We start from the raw sequence: 13,528 nt of genomic DNA, 5'->3' as shown, positions 1-13,528 counted from the left end.
AGCTCGGCTTGCGCTCCCTTAGCTTCGCCGGCGGACGCTTCTCTCCCGGGCGTCGGCTTTTGCCGGCTGCCCGCCCCCGGCGAGGTCTAAAGCCGGCTCGGACCGGGAACCCTGCCCTCCTCCCGACCCGCCTGGTGCCTTTCTCATGCCGGGAGGCGGCGGCGGGGTCGCCCTCCCTCACACGCCTCCCGAGCTGACGGCCGCTTCTTCCGAGGTGCCCGCCCGCCGCCCTCCCCGGCCGGGAGCCGGCGACGGGGCACGCAGCTAATGGGGCGCGCAGCGAAACCTAACCGTCGGGGCCCCGTAGCGCCAGCGGCTCCGGCCCCTTCGTGCCGCTGAAGGCTCCCGTCGGTCCCCCGAAGCCTGTGGCCCATGCCCGCGTGCTCGGGCCGCCCTGCCCCGGTGTCGCGCCCCTGCTCTCCGTAGCCCAGGGCGCGCCTCGTGGACGGTGCCTGGGCGGAGCCGGGTGGGCGCCATGGGGAGGGGGCGCGCCTCGCCGGGGCGGGCCGGGCCCCCTGCGCTGCTGCTGCTGCTGCTCCTGGTCGGGCTGGCGGCGAGAGAAGGGCGGGCGAGCGGCGAGTATTGCCACGGCTGGCAGGACGGGGCGGCCTGGCGGGACGGCTTCCAGTGCCCGGAGCACTTCGACGACGGCGACGCCACCATCTGCTGCGGCACTTGCGCCCTGCGCTACTGTTGCGCCCGCCCGGAGGCGCGCCTCGACCAGGGCGTGTGCGACAACGACCGGCAGCAGGGCGGCGCCGAGCACGGCCGGCCGGACAAGGACGCTCCCGACGGCGCCGCAGGTACGCGAGGCCGGCGAGTTCGCTTTCTTTCGTCCTGTTGGGCCCATCGTATCCCCTGAGGGCCGCTAGGGGCTAGTCGCACCCTTCAGTCATAGCGCCAAACCAACGGCTAGATAGCGGAGCGCTTTGGGTCTCTGCCGGAGGTTGGGAGTTCGATTCCCCCACGGCGCCTCCTTGACAGGCGTTGGCCTCGGTGATCCTTCGGGCCCCTTTCAGCTTTGCAGTTTTACGATGATCATAATTACGATTCTATATCATCATCTGCGGTGCTTTGTTTAATAGGAAACATAACGGATCCCCCTTCCCATATATCTAAATTAAAATGAAGGTATACGTTCGATGTACTGTATACTTCAAGCCGAAGTTACCTTACTTGACCGGTAGTTTATCCGCTTAGAAAGGAAGCCCGTCGAGTTTATTGGGACTTGACGCTGGGGAAAGAGTGCAGGGTTGCAGGCTGGCCGAGGCTCCGCTACCCGTTTAGTTGGCACCCCGCTGAGAGCACGTGGTGTAAGCTCTTGCGTCTTTTCCCACGTTGTGTTTCGCGTAGGCCTGTTTGCGTGGCCCTTGTGGCGCTTGTTGTTATGGCCGGAACTATCCTTTTTAAAAAAAAAAAACCTGCATTTTCAAATTGTTACACATTTCGATCTTTCAATCACTATGTATCTAATGGAGGAAATAAGGGAGTGGCCCCAAGGCCAGTTTTATTACACTGGACAGGAGAAGGTGTATTCCAGCTTCCCTCAAGCTGCTTGGGCTGTGTTTATACTGTATTGCTGAGGCAATATTTACCCATATAGCAAGAAAAAGTTCCCCGTCAATGTGTGTCGGAGGTTTTCTGAATTAGAATGTGTGTAGTACTTTTTCAGTTTAGTGGCACCATTTACAATGGATTTATATTAAGTTCAGGATCAGTGGGTCTGTTACTGTATTGATCTTGTATTCTGCAAATCTTGATCTCTGTAGATAGGTTTCTTGTGTAAATATTCAACTCTACCTTAAATCTAAGTGAGCCTATCAATTTACAGTGTCCCCTTCTTAAGCCCCTTATTTTCTCCTATGGAAGTTTTGTTATGGGCCATTGTTCTGTTCCCAACTATGGTAACACAAAAGTTCCACACACACTCAGGTTTCTTTTAGATGGTTGTTACAGGTTTTTCTGACTGTTTGGCTGTGTTCTGGAGGTGTGTTATAACTCTGTGTTCTGACTCCTGTCCTCTGAAGATGCCAGCCACAGAGACTGGTGAAACGTTAGGAAGAAAAACCTCCAGAACACGGCCGAAAAACCTACAACAACCATTGGATCCCGGCCTAGAAAGTCTTCAAGAATAGATTTCTTTTAGATGTTTAAGGCATGGTTTACTGGTATCTTCAGGGAATATCCATGTCAAGCATTTGAATCCAGATCTCTTTGAGTCCTGGTGTGACACTACCCATTACACTATGTTGCTCTCTATATAACATACATTAGGGTAATAACTGGTAAGTCATAATTGCTGTCAAGAGATAGACGAGAAAAAATAGAAATAAGGGCAAGATCTAGAAGGGAAAACTGTTGTGATTGGCTAAATAAATAATTCTTAGGCTATATAAAACTGCTTTCCCCACTCCATGCAGCATGTATACCAAAAGCATCCTTTTCACTGTACCACTGGTGGAAAACTTTTAATTCCTAAAGAAAAAACATGGCAATCTGTTTTGATGGATCCCCCTCCGTGTAGCTTCAACCTGGATGCAACCCCTCTGTGATTCTGCCTTTCCTTTCTTGGAAGTGGGGGAGGGGAGGGGTGGGGGAATTGATCAGTCATTGCAGACTGTTCCTTAGGTGCTATTTTAGTGAAAAATTATATGCCACCTACTTGTGGCTGACCTGGGGTGGGCATGGTGTCTTAGCACTGCAGCCAAGCCCCTCTAAACTTCCAAAAAAAGAGGCTCCCAGCACTTATTCTTGAAACATCCCAGTGAGCAGTTCTCGCCAACACTGCTGCACACCCAAGTTTCTCTCATCAGCATGCAGAGTTCCATTGCTCTTCTGTTGTTCCAGTTGCCTGGTTATCCATTCCTTCCTTGGCTTCATGACCCAAATGATCTGAGAGGAACAATCTGTCTTTGCCCATCATGGATCTACAAGGCATGCTGGAACAACACCATTAACTTTAAAAGTCACTATTGTAGGATGTTGAATGGGTTGTCATTTGGGGTCATGAAATTAACTTCAGGGTCTAGATATCCATCATAACTCAACATTTGGCCATCTGTAAGGAGACTGTGTGAAGGCCAGAAGTGAAGAACAGGCTGAAGATGTGTCTGCATTTCTGTGTGTTGGGGAGAGAGATTTACAAAGAGACAAATGTTTGTAGGTTACTCAAGAATGGTTAAAAAAAAAAAAAAAAACTATCACTACTATGGCCAGTTCTAAATCATGGATTCAACTTGCATGACATCCTGCACAGCAGAAGCTGTTAAATTCATAGAAGCTTTCCATGTGAATCCATGTGTGTACATGTGTAGATATTCTAGGTCATGGGCAGAGCCTACATAGATAAAGTAATCTTTCTCTATTTTGACTATTGCTTTTATTTTTGAAAGCCACAATGGAGGATGTGAGGCTAGTGTAATCTTGTCATAAATGAAGTAGGAACACAGTGTCACACTCCTGAATAGGGGTTTTGACATGTTGACTAATCAGATAGTTTTTGAAAAAACATTAGTATTATTAAAGTAGAAATAATTATAAAAACTACAGATGCTAAATATATAAGAAGATGCATTCTCCTTTCTGATCAGACAAAGAGGGGTAAGACTGTTTCTTGTGTTGCTGTGTTGTGAAAATGTCATCTTAAAGGTTAAGCAAGTATGCCTTTCATTCATAACAATTGTGTTCATTCTTAACTGCTTAATAAATTGATTGTTTCTTTAACTGGGTGGAAGAACAGCATACTTTCTTGACACTTTGAAGATGCTCATACAGTGGACCCTCTACTTAAGGAATTAAACCGTATTGGAATGGTGGCTGCAAGTTGAAAAGTCTGTAAGTCGAATCTCCATTGACCTACAATGCACTGAAAACCAATTAATCCCATAACCAGTGGTTTTTATTCTATTTTTATTCCATTTTGGTTTTTTTCTGGTCTGTAAGTCGATTCTCTGGCTGCAAGTCGAATCTAAATTTTGCAGCCAGAGAAGTCTGTAACTCGAAAAGTCTGTAAGTCGAGCCGTCTGTAAGTCGAGGGTCCACTGTATATCATAAGGAAAGAGTGGGAAATAGTGATTTCATAGGCTTCATAGCTAAGCACGTATTTGAACCTTGGTCTCCTCCATCTGGGCAAACCCAGTTTGACCAGTTGTCTTACTTCCAATTGTTTTAAAGCAGGCAGTACCATTTGGAGCCTCTTGTTGAGCTGCAATTTGATTGTGCCACATGGGGCTGGGAATGCTAATAATTTATAAAGATGCTCTCATTCAGAAATCACTGCTGCAATTGGGATAATAGTGGACTCTGGATTTAATAGTCTTATTATTGGTGCAGCATGGTTAGATCAAGAGAGGGAATTATGAGAACTCACCACATGCATCTTGTTCCACATAAAAAGAGATATATCTAGACTCTTCTGGTCCTTTCCATTTTCTGTTTGGGGGCATTATTGTGGTTTGTGGTGGCTCTGAGGAGGGCATAAATGGGCTCACGGAGCCTGTGCATTATGTCACTCATTTTAGATTGTGGTAGGCTAGCCCTGGTATTGGTGGAAGATCAGCAACTCTTTCTGGTGAAGGAGGTTGTGCAGGCGCTGTCCTGATAGCCCTGCTGCCAGCAGTGCGGGGGGGGGGGGGGTCCCAAATGCAAACTCCACCAGGCTCTTATGATGCAGATGAAGTTGCACTTTCTTATCCTCCTGGAAACACAGAAGATCAGAACAATAACACCACTTTGGCCCAATAACCCTTCTAGGCATAACAAGCCAAGGTCATTTAGTTTCTATCAGGTGGATGTCTCATTGAGGTGTTCAAGGAGCAGACCCAGCCTCAGAGCCACAAGAAGCATTTTGTGTGGATATCACTCTGCTGGAAGACTGTGAGGGACATCTGTTTGGGTCTTTGAGATCTGAAAGGAGTCTCATACAGAAGACAAGCTAGACCACCCCTGTTGTTAAACAAATCTCAGGTAGCAGATGCAGGGAGGAAGCAGCAGCAGTTATCAGCTCTTTCTCCTGTACTCTGCCTCAGTTTCATTCTCCTGTGCATCTCCTCTTGGGTACCCTGAACTAATCTGATGCTTCTGATCCTTTGGAAGACACTCCCATCTTCACCACTGGTGAAGTGGGTTTGAAGTGCAAATCCAGTCAGCTTCTGTATATTAAATAAGGAAGAGATGTCTTCTTGTCCTGTACCTCAGCTAGCAGAATGTCTTGGCTGCTGCAAGATAACACTCTATGGCAGATAAAAAGGAGAGTTCCTCTGCACAGAGGTGAGACTCGATTTATGACTATTATAACTTCCTAACTCTCTTTCTCGTCTCTTTGCCATTACTGTGTACTAAAGAACTTCCTGGGTAGCCAGTGTGGTATAGCCGATAAAGTGACGGACTAGGAGTCGGGAGGCCTAGGTTGGAATCCCTGCTTAGCCATGGAAACTCACAGAGGGATTAGAACTGGTAAAACCACTCCTTTCATATCTCATGTACTTTGAAATCCCTATTAGGGTCTCTGTAGGTCAGTTCCAACTTAACCGTAAGTAAGTAAGTAAGTAAGTAAGTAAGTAAGTAAGTAAGTAAGTAAGTAAAGACCTTCCCACATCTTATCTCTCATAAACAGCACATTGATAAAGGACCTGTTTGACCGTTTGCATTGGCCAGTGAAAACACAGCTATGTGATGCTCATTTCACTTCTCTGCTGGGGAGAACATTCACTCTTAATTACCACTTGTCTTCATGGCCAATCCTTGTGCTACTTTAGAGACATAGCCAGGGTCCGAGGACTTACTTTCCAAAAGTAGTTAGTAACAGTTACATTGTAATTAAAAGTAACCCTATTGTTATTCAGAAGCAACTAGTTCTTTTAAAAAACACCTCAGAATGCATTCTGAAATTTTAAGAAGTCACTAAAAACCCTGCTATAGAAACCTTGTGTCCTATTGTACAAACATATCTTAAGCAGTGAAATCACATATTTCATGTAGCATCTGTCTACTGCCTTATCAGTTTAACACAACAGAGCACAAGGTATGTGATGTTCCTCTTCCACCAGTGAAGGAGACCACACCTCCGTAGTAACTAAACAGTTATTCCTTATGTAGTTATGTAAAGAAATCTGGTTACATTTCCATTATTGAAAAGCAGACTGAACTGCAAGCCTCTTATTGGCAAGAGTCACCTTGTGTAGTTGGAGCAACAATGTAACTTTTCCAAGCAGATAGTCCCAAATTAAGAAATAATTGTAAACATTATTAGCGACATGCTGAGTGTTATGCCACTCAATTTCTACTTTGATTTCTTAATTTGGGGCAATTTGCTTCCATAAGTTACTCCACTCATGCTGTGGCTGTTGTTTGTAACTATTTCCATGTTTCCTTTACACTCTACACTAAAGCAAGTGCAGTACCAATTATAAGTGAAGGTTTGTGGGGGATAGGGATTCTAATGAGCTTCATTGAAGATGCAAAATGGATTAAAAGCAGTACCCAAATGCTGGAATCCTTATGTGGCATGAGTCTGTTGTCAAAAGAAATAATGGCCAGAATTCTGTTGCCAAGCTGTGCTGCTTATGGGGGAGTAGCGTCAGTCTCAGCAGCCAGATCCCACACTTTGAGAAAGTGCTGATTGTGTTCCTGGGTGTGTATTCAAGAGTACTGTACAGCAGCTCCTCATTAATGAGTGTGAGTTTGCCAGTGAGACTTGCACAGTTTCCTTTACACAAGCATAAATTGGTAATAGGATTTCAGCCCAAATGTAGCTTGGTTGTCAGACTACAGAAACAAGTGTGCTCTAATGCTGTCTATTAACTAGAAGAGTAAGGGTTGCTCAACAGTGTATATACATATAAGATTTCTTTTTTTCTTGTGGGTATTATTAAGGGTCTATATAAACTGCCTAGTAAATTGTTGGCTAGAAGGTGCGTGGGTATCAGAAAGGCCCTGGGCAGGTGTGTCCCTGCCCGGTCTATAGATGTGCCTGGTTTATAGATGTAATCTCCCATGCTGGCAGTGGATTGTGGGAGTTGTAGTCCAGGTGTTCTAGAGGGCACAAAACTGGGAAAGGTTGGTAAAGTTGCTCTGGTTGTTTAGGACAAGAAACAAAATAGTACTTAAATACAAGAAAGTTGTTTATGAACAAAATAATGAGTGCTTCATTTCTTCTTATTTTACTGTGTTTCCCCCCCAAATAAGATAGGGTCTTAATATTAATTTTTGCTCCAAAAAAGGCATTGGGGCTTATTTTCAGGGGATGTTTTATTTTACAGACATGTCTTCTTCTGGTTGCTGCACAATGGTGGAGGCCAGGGTTTCACTTAACTGGGGCTTATTTGGGGGGAAGGGCTTATATTACAAGCATCCTGAAAAATAATGCTAGGGCTTATTTTCAGGTTAGGTCACATTTTCGGTGAAAATGGTATTTATTTATTTATTTATTTATTTATTTATTTATTTATTTATTTATTTGTTTGTTTATTTATTTATTTATTTATTTATTTATTTATTTATTTATTTATTTATTTATTTATTTATTTATTTACATTTCTATCCCACCTATCTAGACCAAGGGTCTGCTTTGGGCTGTTTACAAATTTAAAAACTTCTTGCATAGCTGCTGACACTGAAGAAAATAGACCCTAGCGGCCAAGCGCACAACTGTAATTTTACTCAGCACTTCATTCATGCTTTGTAAATGAAAGAACTCCAGTTATCTCCTTCATTTTGATGGAAAGTACAGAGAGATTAGCCTTAGTTTTCTAGATGCAGCATTTCCTAAGACATCTTAAATGAGTTGTATCTCAGACCAAACATGGTAGAAACTTTGCAAGGATTTTTTTGCAGTGGCTTTTCTTCCAGTTTAAAGAAATAAATAAGAATTTACCAAACAAGTTCCCAAAAATGGAAGGTATTTTACTCTCTCTCTCTCTCTCTCTCTCTCTCTCTCTCTCTGTCTCTCTCTCTCTCTCTCTCTCTCTCTCTCTCTCTCATATATTTAGAATAACGTGTCATTTCATACCAGCTTCTAATTCAACCTGTTGCTATAGAACTAAAAAATAAATAATGCTAGTTCCTGATCATGAATTTATGTGCCTCGAGTTTGAAAGTAAACTACAGCCTTTGACTACAGCCTTTTGACCGCTGCTTGGGAAAAGGTTGTTTGGTTGTTTCCTAGCAGCTTTCGTCCTGTTCACAAATCCATCAGGACTAGCCTGCAGTTATGTTATAATTAGGGCTGGTTTACTCCTGGAGATGCTGTATGTTGTAGTGAGTACATTAATTTCAATGAGGTTTGTGTGATGAATGTGAGAGCAAGCCCCATTATTAATAGAGATCACACAACAGCAACACTTACGGAATTGCTCCCCACCTCTCCAGACACTTCAGCTTAAAGCCTGTTTTCCAAAGCTTATTTTGGTAAAAAGTGTCATTCTACTCAGGCACAAGCTCCACTGAATTGAACGAAATGTATAGCCAGATGCATATGTTTGTATGGGGTCGTAGCCTTAAGCTTAAAGGAAGTATGACCTTGCCTTGGTTTTCTCCGCCTTGTGACCTCGGTGTCAGATGTGAAATGGAATTAATGAAATTGCACCATCTTACCTCATCACAAATGAATTCTTCTGCCCTGATGGCAGTTAGTGATGTGGGGGTTACAGGATGAAACCTAAACAGCATATCAGCATGGTCATCTTAGAACTTCAGAGCTGGAAGGGACCGTATGGGTCACTGAGTCCATTCCCTGGCAAGGAGGCCAGAGACCTAAACCACTCGGCTATCAAGAAGGTGTAATGGGCCAAGACCAAGGTTCCCTCTACGGTCCACCACCTGCCCCTTTCTGTGTTCCTCCTCTTCTGTGCATCAACAGAGATTGTTTTCGGCCCCTTTGGCTCTGGTTGCAACAGAACCCCTGCTCAGGGGCGAATTGTGTGTGCATGGGCACTAGGGGAGAGCTCCATCCAGCAGGGCTGAAAATTATAGGGAACATCGGGGCAGACTGTGCTTTAGATAATATCGACTTCTGAGCTGCACAAATTGCAATAATTTGGGAAATTGCCCTAATTTTGGGAGGAAAATCAATATGCAGTGGGGTCTTGACTTGAGAACTTAATCCGTATTGGAAGGCGGTTCTCAAGTCAAAAAGTCTGTAGGTCAAGTCTCCATTGACCTACAGTGCATTGAAAACCGATTAATCCCGTAACAGGCCGTTTTTGTTCCATTTTGGTTTTTTTCTGGTCTGTAAGTCAAATCTCAGTCTGCAAGTCAAATCTAAATTTTGCGGCCAGAGAAGTCTGTAACTCAAAAAGTCTGTAAGTCAAGCCGTCTGTAAGTCAAGGGTCCACTGTAGGAAGTAATTGGAGGAGAAACCTGTATTATTTGCCCCTCCCCAAAGTTTTAGATTTTTTCCCCATTTTTAAGGTGCCTAGATATGGTGCTAAAAACGGCCTTGGGAGGGTTGCATGTGAGCCATAGGTGGCTGTTGATCTCCCCAGTATAATTCTCTGCTCTATCCCATCAGCCCTAAGGCTTTAGTGATGCTTTATTTGCATTGTTTCTCCTCTTAAATCTTAGGAAAGGTAAGTAGATAAGGACAGTATTCTATTGCAGAAACACAAAGCAAACGGGCAATCAGGTAAGCATTGTCCCATTTTGGCCAGTTCCGTTGTTCTGTGGCTGTTATTGCACTGGTTGCAAAATTGGTTGCATACCAGAGGGGCTACCAGAACAGAAAGTTAAAGTTATATGATTGTTCTTCCATTCTGTGTTTCTGCCACAGAATGCTGACCTAAAGGTCTACTTTCCAAGGCCTTTATTTCCCTTGTAGTCCAATCATTGCCAGTAAAGAAGTTTGCAACTCCTTTGTTTGTTTGTAGCACATGGTTCTCCACTGGTGTCATTTCTTTAACAGAGTTTCTTTTCTGTTGGCAGTGCCTATTTATGTTCCGTTCCTTATTGTTGGGTCTGTTTTTGTTGCATTCATCATCTTGGGATCTCTGGTAGCAGCTTGTTGCTGTCGATGTCTGCGACCCAAGCAAGAGCCTCAACAGAGCCGCGCTCCTGGAAGTAATCGGATAATGGAGACCATCCCCATGATTCCAAGTGCCAGCACCTCCCGAGGGTCCTCCTCTCGTCAGTCGAGCACTGCTGCCAGCTCTAGTTCGAGTGCCAACTCTGGTGCCCGGGGTGGCCCTACCAGGTCACAAACCAATTGCTGTTTACCTGAAGGGACCATGAATAATGTGTATGTGAACATGCCTACCAACTTCTCAGTACTGAACTGCCAGCAGGCTACACAGATTGTGCCCCATCAAGGTCAATATCTGCACCCACAGTATGTGGGATATGCAGTGCAACATGACTCTATGTCCATGGCCCCTGTGCCTCCCCCTTTCCTGGATGGTTTGCAAAGTGGATACAGGCCAATTCAGTCTCCTTACCCCCACAGCAACAGCGAACAGAAGATGTACCCTGCAGTGACTGTGTAGCTTTAAGCAGGGCAGGATGGAGTGAAACACACACACACACACACGAAAAAGACACAGAAGCAAAACAGATGAGCAAAAATATTTCTGCGACAGGCTGTGAATTGAGGAGAAATGCTTCTGGATGAATTTTGCCAAACATAATTTGTAAATAATTTTGCAAGGCTCATGCATGCCAGACTGTATTTATAAACAGTTTCCTTTTCATTGGGTTCGGTTGCCAAAAAAAAAAAAAAAAACCCTGTAAGAAGATATGATAGAATTAACGTTTCCAGATAATGCTTCCATTCCAGTGCATGATTTACAGAGGCAACGGATTATAGAGAAGAGACATCTACATTTCAGTTAGACAAGTGTGCAAGGGAGCGATTAAATGTCTGAGCCACTAAGAGCCCTTCAGGTGTTTTTACAGTCGACAGTGTTTTCCCAGTCAATAGAAAATACTCTGTAACATGGTACATGATAATATTTTAGAATTTGTCTTTTCTTATCCCTTTGCCCCGAGTCTAATGACACTTCCTATTGCTGAACTGACAATCACGCTAATGACAAAACAACTGAACAGTGCAATCCTTGTTAGTGATATCTATCCTATGAATGCAAAACTATAGGGAGGGGCCAGAACACAGTGGCTCAACACAGGTTCAATCCCTGAGGTTTCCAGTTGGATCAGGAGAAGATTGAGTAGCACATGCCTGGAGAAAACTTCTGTATGAGACCCTGGAGGGAGGGTTGTTCAACCTAGACCATGCTGGACTAGTAATTTGACTTTGTAAAAGTTACATTAAAAGTTCCAGAGCTGCTTCTTTTAAAACAGGATAGGGCAGCCTTCAGACTTCAGAGGCCATACATGATTATCCCTGGAACTTAAGTGGTTGCCCGTATTTACACAGCACTATCTGCCCCAATGTTTTTCACAAAAAATTGTTTTAAACCAAAAAGCCCCCTTACACCCTCTTGTGGCTGGTGGTGGGGAGCAGGGTTGCTGATGTTCTGCCAAACATGGTATGGTTGCCCCACTGTCCTTAGAGGGTACAAGGGGACATTTTGAGACATGTTTCCCCCCAAAAAATACGTTAATTTGAGGGGTGTCAGATTGCTGGGAGACTGGATTTTGGCCCATGAGGGCCACATACTAAACTTTTCCAATCCTTGTTTTAGAAGAAGTGTGCAAACATTCAGGGTTTCTCAGAAGTATCACTGCTTCCCAAGGAAAGTTGAGTTGGAACCACCTCTTTTGATCTTCTGACAGGCGTCTGAAACTATATTGTACATAAACTACTTCTGGTCTTTAAGAGTGGCTTTTGGAGAATGTTTAAAATCTTCTTTTAAAGAAGATTTTGAATTGGTTTTTAAATAGTGTTCTTAATAATTTAATTGTCCTTTGTGAATTGCTTTGGTGAGCAGAAATGCAATAAATATGATAAATACATTTTTTTAAAAAACCTAAAAGCATTAGAAATTAAAAGTAACACTACCAAAATATGAAAAGGGCATGTTATCTTGATAGAGTTCCACCTTTGTATAAATTTTTACTGTCTTAGCAAAAGTTGTGCATTTGGGGGTCTTTGGGAAAAGTGAAACCCTCAAGCAAATGGCACAGCCCAAGGGATATTGCACTATATTTGAGTGACTCCATCTGTCATCAGCTAATTTTCTAGCAAGTGTTTTAAGAGGAACAGAAGTTCTGTGTTAATTGTTAATGTATTTCATGATTCAAAAATCCAGCACTCTTAAGATTTGCTTTTCCATTTTGAAATATCAGTATGTAGCAATAAATTCAACATGTTGTTTACTGAAGCTTGATGCTTGTAGATTAAACACTGTGCAGATATTTTATATTTCCTTCAGAATCTTCTGTTTACAAATAACAAATGCACAAAAATGAAATACAAGTATACATATCATACCAGTATGATGTGTATGATCTGGAGGACCTTGTGTACTTTTAATATACCTTTCAAACTCTTTCATATGTGCCCCATAAGAATTCGTCTGTCTGTTTTTGTTGGTTGTCATCTTCAAAATCCTGCAGTGCCTCTAGATTATTTGTCAAAAAGAGTTTTTTGCACTCACCCTATTGTGTTTGGTTAGTAACATCTTGGTCTCAACTTTGAGAGGTACTATATGGGATTTCTTGCAGAGGAATGGAGCGCTACGCATTTAGTGTGGAAGGAAAGGGATGGTGCAGAGGAGGTCACTAAATGGGGTGCTGGACTTTTTTTTCCCCTTAGGAGATACCCTCATAAAATTGATGTTAACTCTTTCATCTGAGAATACGTTAATACTCTAGGGCTGTGATCTTATTCACAGCTATCTGTGAGTAAGACCAATTGAACTCAGTAGGATGTAGTGTACTTCTGAGTAGAGGCACGTTGGATTTCGCTATTCTCTCAGAATTCTCTATTCCTTGCACATGCCCAGGTACTGTACTTACATGAAAATCAGGTGAATCTTTTTGTTTACTTGTTTTAAGAAATGAGTAAGATGAATGGAAAATATATAGGAATTTTCAACAAATGGGGGGGGGAATGCTTTGAGTTGTAATTAAAAGAAGTTTGTGATATGTGGTGTTTTATATGTCATGTATAATAATGTAAAACCAATGTTACTGTTTGGTATAATTTTTTAAATTTCTTAAAGGGCACTTGAGTGATTCTTACAAGTGAAAAGAAAAGATCTTTTGTTTCATAATAAATATTTTATGGTGTGAGATTTGTTGCTTTTTCTTCCTCCAATCACTGTTTATTTGCTTTGATTTTTGTCTGTCTAGGTCATAATCGAGCCCTAAGTTTAGAAAAGTCACTTTTTTTAAGGCTGTGATCCCCAAACCCTCCAACTGAAATACTACTACTGATTCCAAATTTTGATCAAGCCAAAATTTGAGTACTGATAAATCCCATTGTTTTAAGTAGAAGCACTGTGACCATTTGCATAGGTTGTCTGCTGAAACAAAGGGATTCTAAATACGTCTTCATCATGTTCAGCTAATGCATTTATATAATAATATTATATATTAATCAGGAGCAACAAATTTGGTCAAAAGTAGAATGTTG

General features: G+C 42.9%; 1 protein-coding gene across 2 annotated transcripts; it reads left to right on the top strand.

Moving 5' to 3' along the window:
* The first annotated feature begins 284 nt into the window (after positions 1 to 284).
* SHISA2 (shisa family member 2) lies at positions 285 to 13,185 on the top strand. 2 transcript variants are annotated; one of them, XM_072993719.2, is made up of 2 exons: positions 285 to 803; positions 9,994 to 13,185. In XM_072993719.2, the coding sequence occupies exons 1-2, from the start codon at positions 476 to 478 to the stop codon at positions 10,473 to 10,475; spliced, it is 810 nt and encodes a 269-aa protein (XP_072849820.1). In that variant the 5' UTR covers positions 285 to 475; the 3' UTR covers positions 10,476 to 13,185. The 2 variants fall into 2 exon arrangements, with proteins under 2 accessions (XP_072849820.1, XP_020644224.2); XM_020788565.3 differs by having other exon boundaries at positions 9,919 to 13,185.
* The last annotated feature ends 343 nt before the right edge of the window (positions 13,186 to 13,528 follow it).

Source organism: Pogona vitticeps, chromosome 3 (genome assembly GCF_051106095.1).
Source record: "Pogona vitticeps strain Pit_001003342236 chromosome 3, PviZW2.1, whole genome shotgun sequence".
NCBI classification, from domain to species: domain Eukaryota; kingdom Metazoa; phylum Chordata; class Lepidosauria; order Squamata; family Agamidae; genus Pogona; species Pogona vitticeps.
The sequence above is the reverse complement of the archived record's forward strand: the minus strand, read 5'-3'. Positions and strand labels throughout refer to the sequence as shown.

Bases quoted from the DNA above. Each gene is read 5' to 3' on its own strand.
- SHISA2 (XM_020788565.3), top strand. From the start codon at position 476: ATGGGGAGGGGGCGCGCCTCGCCGGGGCGGGCCGGGCCCCCTGCGCTG. The intron at 804-9,918 runs GTACGCGAGGCC...TTCTGTTGGCAG, and splicing joins CGCTCCCGACGGCGCCGCAG to TGCCTATTTATGTTCCGTTC.